This window comes from Squalius cephalus (genome assembly GCF_949319135.1).
Source record: "Squalius cephalus genome assembly, chromosome: 23".
NCBI classification, from domain to species: Eukaryota; Metazoa; Chordata; class Actinopteri; order Cypriniformes; family Leuciscidae; genus Squalius; species Squalius cephalus.
Genome location: NC_137144.1, coordinates 4,349,670 through 4,358,814, shown reverse-complemented (window position 1 = coordinate 4,358,814; position 9,145 = coordinate 4,349,670). Strand labels below are relative to the sequence as shown.

The window sequence follows — 9,145 nt, the reverse complement described above, 5'->3', positions numbered from 1 at the left end:
GAATTTTAGAATTTTTTTGTGATATATTAAAAAGAAGAAATTTACATAATACATTGACATGAGTATTCAGCCCCTTGTGCTGAGATTGGAGTCCACCTGTGGTAAATTAAACTGATTGGACATAACTTGGAAAGGCACACATCTGTCTATAGACTCCCAGCTGACAGAAATCACACCATGAGGCTGAAGGACCTGCAGAGATTAGAGGCAGGATTGTGTCAGAGCAAAGTGGCCTCTGTGACTCTTAAAGGGTAGAAGTCTGGAACAACCAGGACTCTCCAACAGCTCCTAATTTCAAAGACTCGCTGGTATTTGGACCGGAGTTCTTGACCAGAGATTAGTTGTTTCTTTAGAAAGCTGGAGGATGATGTGTGTATCTGTTGTTCTGTCCTCATTTCCCTGAATCTCTCCAGCTGATGTTAGCACGACCCAAACAGTCACTATACTATACTATATACTATATACTACGTGTGTAATGTGGTTGTAGAGTGTTGTCTGAGCCAGTGTCAAAGATGAATTTCTGTCCAGTAAATCTGAACAGACAATAAAGTCAAACAAACAGGTTTAAATATAATAATCTGAATATTAAAGCCCCATTTTATTTTGACTACAAAGTTTATTTCAGTTTTAAATCATCTTGTTTATTTTACTTAATTAAAAGCTTGAAGGTCCTGAGAATAATTCAATAGGAATAATTAAAGTTATTAAAGTAACATTATAACTGTTAAGTTGCTGCAGTCTGTTTCAGCTCAGTGTAACTCTGTTGTTCTTGATCCGACCACCAGATGGAGATAATGTGACAAACTAATAAAATAATTACTAACTAAAGACACGCTCCTTGTTTTTTTGGCAACAAATGTGTGAATCATAACGATGCCTTACTGCAGTATATTCCATTATGTTTTTATATCTGGATTGTAATCTATGTTTCCCTTTACATAAAGATATTTCCAGTATACATTGATTCAGAAAAAGGTAGAAAAAGGTGCATAAAATTCACCAGAATGCAGGAAATGAAGTTGTTAGGGGGTGGCCCCCCAGACCCCCACGTCATAAGTCACCATGCACACAAATCTGGAAACAAAACCTTGGCCTTAGGTTTGCCAGACCAGTTATGATTAGGCCAGATTATGGGGCAACTAACTTGCTGATTAGGGGAGACTGGGGACAGTTGCAACACTTTGCATTTCTCTCAGTTACTCAGAGACTATTTGGACTAGACCAGGGATTCCCAAAGTGTGGTACGGGTGCGCGAGAGGAAAAATGTAATGGCGGTCTGTTTTTTTTTTAAGTGGGATTTTTCCATACAATAAAAAAAACATGAACAGTAAACATTTCCTTTGTTAATTCCTTTTCCTTTTATTTTAAATAAAAAAAACTATAATTTTATTAGTTTTTGATAAAACAAATACATATGAAATGCACAACGACACACCTAAAGTCGCTCACGCACATACAAGCAAACTCTACACACACGAGACGCGCGGAACTCTCCGCGCACATACTCATATGAGACGCGCGCGCGCGCACACAAACTCTCCACGCACATATATGAAACGCGAGCATACACACACAAACTCGCGCACATACACATAGCCTACTCAATGTGACCCGAGCACACACACACAAACTCTCCGCGCACAAACTCATATGAGACGCGAGCACACACACACAGTACCATAAAGATGTGGAAAAGTCGATCAATCGATTGTAATTTATCCTCTTTTAATTTATTTTATGTTTGAGCCTATGCTCTTTATTACTTAATTATGTTGTGGATCATGTGTAGGCTAATTCACTTGAAAAGTATCAGATTGATCCTCGTTTTTATTTATTTAATCTATTTCGGAGTCTATTCTCTTTAGTGTTGTGGATCGTTTGTAACTTCATTGCAATCAATGTACTGTCGTTCTAATTTCCATAACCGTTGTGTTATGATGATGATGCTAGCTCCACGGTCATTTACGGTCATTTAATATTGCTGCAATGTTTCTATAACGCGGCTGAAAATAACCGTGCTTTCTGTTACTGAGCCTGTGTCTGTCACTCGTCCTCTTTAAAATGGAAGCTTGTGCGTAGCTTTGTTGCATTATATTGAAACTTTGTTTATGTTGTTATTGTCATGCGTGTTCTGGTTATTTGCGCATGATTAAACATGAGTCTTTATATGGCGATAAAACAAAGCTTTGTTGCGTTATTTTTTTGAAGTGGGGATTGGGGGTGCGCCAACCCGGTTAGGACATAGAAGGGGGTGCGCAGGAAAAAAAGTTTGGGAACCGCTGGACTAGACCAACCAAATTTGTATATATTAAACTTGCATCTGTCTGCTAATTACCCATACCATTTAAAGATGATTATATATGACATATCGTTCACAGTATTTATTTGAATGGAAGAAGTCAGATGTAGCAACTGACCCCGACCCAGGGGACAGTTGCAACACAACCCAGGGACGGTTGTTAAAAATACCTTAAATTTCATTAATTAACTTTAGCTTTTTATCTCACTGAGCAAAGAATTCTGAAAATATTAACTGTTTTAGGCCTACTATAATATTATAGTATTATTTATTTCAATAATATTATTGTAGCCTATAATTTATTTATTTAGTCATATTTATCAAATAACAGTTATTGAGTTTTGTTTGTTCATGTGTAGAACATAGGCCTATATAGATTCAGTGTGCAGGTGTAACAGATGCTATTCAATCTCTGCATATTTCAGTGTCAGACAGGAAGAATTTAACAATTTGCAATGCAACAAACTTTTATTAAACATGCAATTTATAACTTGTTGCAACCGTCCCCAACCCTATCAGCCATGACAGATCATCATACGCCTGCTAGACACACTGACTTTGACACATGCTAACCATGCCACTTAGAAGTCAACAAAACAATAATTCAAACGAAGTAAGTTTTGATTAATTCATACAAAATTTCAGGACAGTATGACAAAAAATATATCTCATGAAAAAATTTACTTTCATACCTCCAAAACAAGTTTTGTTCAATAAATGCAGCAGCAAATGTTGAATACTGTCTTCTTGGTGGGGGGAGGGTCTAACTGTGCATGTTCAGTATGAGTGTCATCACGCTAGCTTGTTTCTGATTGGAGAAAAATGACATGTTGCAACCATCCCCATGTTAAAACAAAAGCAGAACTGAAAAAAGGAAAAATTGGCATTGAAACATTTGTATTGACAACAGTTGTATTGGCATTGAAAAAAAGAAAATAATTAAAATCTTACAATCTTAATCTTTTATTTATTTGTATTTTTCAATGACAATCTTCAGATTTTTTCTTCATGTCACTCTTTTTCAGTGACAGATTTTTTTTACAATGTCAGTTTTTTTTCAGTGTCAGTGATTTTCACTTTCTGTCACTGTTTTGGCGTGGAGAGGGGAGGGGTCTGAGGGGAGGGGTAAGTAGAGCGTAGTTTGCATATAATTTGCATTTCGGCATACTGAAGAAGTAGGCCTACGTCACTTTACTGGAACCCGCCGTCAGCTCTGAAGCCTCTGGCATGTTGGCGTGACGAAAATGTCCAGTTCACCAAGAACTTCCAAACCGCAAGTAAGTCTGTTTTTCTCTCTGCCATTTACATGTTTATTCACGTGCAACATGGCCGGTTTGGTTAACTTTTAACGGCCATTATGCTGTTTTTTTCGACATCGACTGGAACATGTAAGTTACTAACATTAGCCGTGTTGACTAACTCAGTGGTTCTCAATCCTGGTCCTGGGGACCCACAGCTCTGCACAGTTTGTATGTCTCCCTCATTTAACACACCTGATTCAGATCATCTCGTTAGGAAAGAGCTCTATGAACTGAACTGGGAGTGTCAGATAAAGGAGACATATAAAATGTGCAGAGCTGTGGGTCCCCAGGACCAGGATTGAGAACCACTGGGCTAACTTAACCTGTGGTTAATGCAGGGTCAAAAATAAACACCCGCCAAGCACCATATGCACCGAACAAGGCTAAACGTCCGGTTTGGCAAAAAAATAAATTAACATTAGGTGTCTGTCGGTAAATACTTGTTGCCGCTAAGTATGAATACATCACATCAGCGGCTAACAGTAACATAGCCTGTAACGTTAACATTGACATGATAAACAGACGTCATTAAAGGAACACTCCACCGTTTTTTGAAATAGGGCTTATTCACCTTCTTTCCTACATTTAGATAGGTGGGCAAATGCATTTTTGTCTCAGTGCATGCATTGTTTTAGTTTGACAGGGTCGGCGCTAGCTTAGCTTAGCATAATGAATGGAATCCTTTGTTGCCAGCTAGCATGTCCTGAGTAAAAGTTATATAAAAAAATGTAAAAAACCCACCTAATTACTTCTTGTGGCCTGCGTATTCACAACAAGTACAAATAGCGATGCAGATTAACACTAGGTGATTTCCTAGGCAGATATTGACTTATATTTTAAGGACTATATTAGGGGGAAGCACAGGCGAAGCACTGCTACTTGGGCGTGATATCTCTGCGCCCAAGTAGCAGTGCTTCGCCTGTGCTTCCCCCTAATATAGTCCCAAGTCAATCTCTGCCTAGGAAATCGCCTAGTGTTAATCTGCATCGCTATTTGTACTTGTTGTGAATACGCAGGCCACAAGAAGTAATTAGTTGGGTTTTTTACATTTTTTATATCACTTTTACTCAGGACATGCTAGCTGGCAACAAAGGATTCCATTCATTATGCTAAGCTAAGCTAGTGCCGACCCTGTCAAACTAAAACAACGCATGCACTGACACAAAAATGCATTTGCCCACCTATCTAAATGTAGGAAAGAAGGTGAATAAGCCCTATTTCAAAAAACGGTGGAGTGTTCCTTTAAGATGTTGCTTTTTGGGCTAAATCACGTCGGCCCGTCATAGCCTTCATTTAGCCAAAAAATAGACATTGAAATTTGGGATTTGTTTGGTCCGTCTGATTTGCATCTAGATCATCTAGATCTTGGGCTCAGAGTGAACTTTTCCAAGAGTATGCTGTCCCCCAGCCAACGTATAAAGTTAATATCCCTAATCAAGCATGTAATTAGTCCCTACACATGCATTTACTTAAAGTACACCAAATATACTTACGTTGGTCCAATTTAGTACACAAAAGTAAACTTAATACACTTAAAATTATGCTTTATTACAATTTAATTACAACTAAAATACTAATCATTTACACACTTTAAGTAGCCTATTTAAGTTTTTTTCACCAGGGTATGAATGAAAAAAAGCAGGAAATTGTTGGAAAATACAAAACTCTGTAAAAACAGAAAAAATACATCCCTGTTTTAAGAACCGTTATGACCTAGTTAAGAGTAATTTGAATGCATAAAAACCTTGACACAAACAGTTTTATTTGAGTTTTCTTTTTTTAAGCACTTTGAGACAATAATAAAAATGCTTATTTTTTGGTCATTCAAAAGAATATTGAGCAAACAACAACAGGATGAGGTTTGGATAATTGATCGCTGGGGTGTTGAAGCTGAGGGCTGCAGCATGAGGTGATATCTCGAACCCATTGTAATGTGAAGAATGAAACTCGAGCAGTGTGTTGAATGCAGTGTGTGTGCTCTCTAGCTCCCCCTGTAGGTGCTGTACGAGTATCTGCTCACCAGCAGCGGCACATGAATGCTCTGATCAGCAGCGCTCACAGTGAACACAATCTAAATGAAGAAGAAAGACATTAGCATTCAGACTGTGAAAATTAAATCAGTTCACCATTAGTCTTTCCTACAGACCTCAACATATGGGTAAAAGCTGGACTGCCCCAAACTCTCCCAGTACTGGCCCGTCTCGAAGCGGATCTTGTACATTCCTGGAGTGAAGGCGTCGCTGGTTATCAGTCCTGGACAGCGTCCGTCCTCATTCGTGGTTCTGGAAAAATCAGAGACACTATTTAACATAATGACATATTTATTTTCCCGGGTTTTGATTTTAAACCTCTCAGAGTTTGACCCAAACAACTTTGGACAGCTTCGATGGCAACAGTTTTCAGAACACTGTTACAATAATTTACACATTTCTTTGGATAGAGTGAAGACTTGACACAAGTGATGTCAACAGAGCTGAGTGTTAGCATTATTCATAGTGTAATTTTTAGTAAAACCTAGTCGGCATGCAAGCCTGTACATGACTCTAATAAACATGAAAATTGACTAAATATTGGGTGCAACAGTCCAGTTTAATGAGACTGAATAATTAATACTGATGCTTTTTAATATTTGATAGATTTCAACTAAATTTATTTCCATTTTGGATTATTTTTTTTCACTGAGCTTGTTGATACACATTCTGAAATTGCTTTCTGTGTAGAATACAGGCAATACTTTATTATTATTAATGTTTTATTCTTATAATTTGTCCAAAAGTATTAGACATTTGCAGCAGTTTTGGAATCGGGAGCCACAACCAAGTTGTATTAAAGTAGTATGAATGCTCAATGGCTGTTTTTTTTAAAGGTGAAGTGTAATTTCAGCGCCATAATATCACCAAACAGAATTGCTAAAAATAATGACTATTTTCAAACAGGTTTTCCAACCCCCCCTCCCCCTTCTGCCATTAGTTGACCAAACAGGTAGCCCCGCCCCAAACTCACATGATTGGTTGAGCCAGTGTTACTGCATCAGGCTAGTGGAGATGTTCAGACACTCACAGACAGCCAGAGACGACATGCGTGGACTCACCCGATGGTTACGAGGCTCCAGACGGTCATGTGGGGGTCCAGCCGGTGTAGACTGAGGGCCATCCGCGCCGCTGGGACTCCGTCCCCGGTGTTCAGCACATGTGTAGTGAGGGGACCTTTCACCGAACCCATCGCTCTCAACCCTTCAACACACAGGAGATCACCCCGTCACATGCATTTATTATAAGACCGTTTAAAACTGAGACCATGTACAGGCAACTTCCACATCTTTACCTGGAGATGTTAAACATGAAGCACATTTAAAATGACTCGACTCACTGAATGACTGAAGAGTTGAGTAAGCAGATATTAAGATCTTACCTGTTATGAAGTCAGTGTCATCTGGCTGTGTGTCGCTGTTTATATGAGGATGATCTGGACACTGTTTGATTAGTTCCAATGAGTTAATCAACAAAACAAACCAGCGTAAGCACACATGCAGGGTTAATATTTAAGCAAACCGGTCTTAAAAAGTTCCAGTATCACAAACCTTTAGAATATAAAGTACTACAAAACAAAGACAAGATATCTGAATCTACAATCCTACCCTGAAGTCGTTTACATACACAAGAAAGGTGGAAGAAGCGAGCTGAAATCCTGTTAGAGGGCAGACGGACTTTGACCTCCAGTAACTTGTTTGATTTGGTTCTTTAGATGAGTGGAAAAACATGAAGGTTAACGCTAGTCACAGTGACAAAACAGCTGGAATTTAGATCAGTGGTTTCAGTCTTCAGAGAGCCAGAGCTACATTTTATCCCATTAAGAACATTAACTAACATTATTACACTATATTGTGCTCAACAGATCATTAGTTACAAAGTTAACAAGTAGTTAAAATGTCATGAAGATTGAACTTCTATCCTCTCCTAGCCTGCCTTCGGGTTCAAAACCATGATGATTGTACAGATAATGGCTTTTGAAACGTATTAAAACTGTCATCAGAATTATATTCAGGCAGCATACAGTACTGTACATGAATGTATTTTTATTTCTGTTGGTGAATACATTCAGAATTGTGTGATACAAACAAATGTAGCATTCCCATAATATTTTACATAATCACAGATATATATTACGAAAGATACACAAGCATGCAACGGGAAACCGCTTTACCATGTTATGCCTTATTTCAAAGAACAGTTTTGATAAGTGCTACATTTTTACATGGAAAAAAATGACATATGCTGCTCATAAATCTAGTCATAAAATTAAACTGGCCAGACTGATTGATGAGCAGATAGTAAATGACATTTGGGTTCAAATAAGTGTTTTAAATACATCTCATTTTAAATCTTAAGTCTCACATACGTTTAATAAATATAAGTAATTGAATTAATTTTTATATATAAGGGTCATGTATGGGGTTATCAGTTGATAAAGATTTATTTAGATATCGTTATTGGCATCAGCCGTTTAATAAACCATATCAGCAACCCATAACTATTGCGTACATATCGTAAAATTATGTGTGTAGGATATTTGCAATAACATGATGTCTCTGTGTTACTGAACGTATCAGTACTTTACTGATTGAAATCATGGAAAAACAACATGTGGTTAAAGTAGTCATAAAATCATCAGCAGCGTCTGACAACAAAATACAGCAGTTGAGTTTGTTTCGGTCTGTTTAGACAGCTGTTCCTGAACTGGATTCAAACCAGATTCAAACACTTCAAGCTGAAATCAGTGATCCTGAATGAGTGTTTCAGCATCAGTCCATCACTGAACCACTGAGCTCATGAAGATACGAGCTGATGTCACTCAGCTCTGCGCTCATGTTTAGTTTACAAGATGACAGCTTCAGCGGATCAGTGGAAATTATCCACACATCTCTCCTCGGTTTAATGGTCCTTTTCTTTACACCGTCACTGAATAATCCTGTGGCTTTTCCCAAAGAACTTGGTGTGTCTGTGAGAAAGAGCAACAGAGCTCTCAGAAAAAAACATCAGTTTCATACAGTTTATTTAAAACAAATTTACAGGGTTTAACTTACCTGAAGTCTTTACATGTAGAACAAATCTGGTTCATAGTCATTAACCTAGCAAACACACGCATGGATACATGTTACACAAAAACTCTTAAATTGCTATAGTATTATACAGTATCATTTTTGTACATCCTGAAATATTGTAGGAAGATGTTTTAGTCCAAAAAATAAGTTTGCTCGATCACAATAACAGAAATTCACCAAGGTAACCATAGTTTACATTAAAACGCCATTATTACTACAGATATTGTTACTAGGCGAGTCTCAGGAAACCTGGGCACGTTCTTGACAGGTTTTGACTCAACTACTGTAAAATCATAATAAATTAATACAAAATCTCCTTCAGTAATTATAAGAAGCTTCACAATCTTTAGGGTTTTTAATTTAACTACTTTAACAGCAGCCACAATATCTGTAATGAAATATTGACATAAAACACATAACATATAAAACATCTTTTTATAAAAC

At 37.6% G+C, this 9,145-nt stretch overlaps 2 protein-coding genes across 5 annotated transcripts in view; both read right to left on the bottom strand.

Moving 5' to 3' along the window:
- Positions 1-7,529, bottom strand: part of urahb (urate (5-hydroxyiso-) hydrolase b) — a 151,104-nt gene extending 143,575 nt beyond the window's left edge. Inside the window, exons 1-5 of one of the 4 annotated variants that reach the window (XM_079859045.1) lie at positions 7,238-7,529; positions 7,012-7,072; positions 6,692-6,833; positions 5,747-5,882; positions 5,129-5,671 (exon numbers count right to left, since the gene is read on the bottom strand). In XM_079859045.1, the coding sequence (XP_079715171.1) occupies positions 5,582-5,671; positions 5,747-5,882; positions 6,692-6,833; positions 7,012-7,072; positions 7,238-7,360 (552 nt within the window). In that variant the 5' untranslated portion in view covers positions 7,361-7,529 and the 3' untranslated portion in view covers positions 5,129-5,581. Of the gene's footprint in view, positions 1-5,128; positions 5,672-5,746; positions 5,883-6,691; positions 6,834-7,011; positions 7,073-7,180 lie in introns of those variants that run through there. The other 3 variants (XM_079859047.1, XM_079859048.1, XM_079859046.1) reach the window with 3 other exon arrangements.
- Positions 7,530-7,661: 132 nt separating this feature from the next.
- The window catches only part of LOC307151175 (uncharacterized protein), a 33,287-nt gene continuing 31,803 nt past the window's right edge, over positions 7,662-9,145 (bottom strand). The window contains exons 6-7 of the mRNA XM_079859049.1: positions 8,684-8,728; positions 7,662-8,598 (exon numbers count right to left, since the gene is read on the bottom strand). Coding sequence (XP_079715175.1) covers positions 8,693-8,728 — 36 coding nt within the window. The 3' untranslated portion in view covers positions 7,662-8,598; positions 8,684-8,692. The remainder of the gene's footprint in view (positions 8,599-8,683; positions 8,729-9,145) is intronic.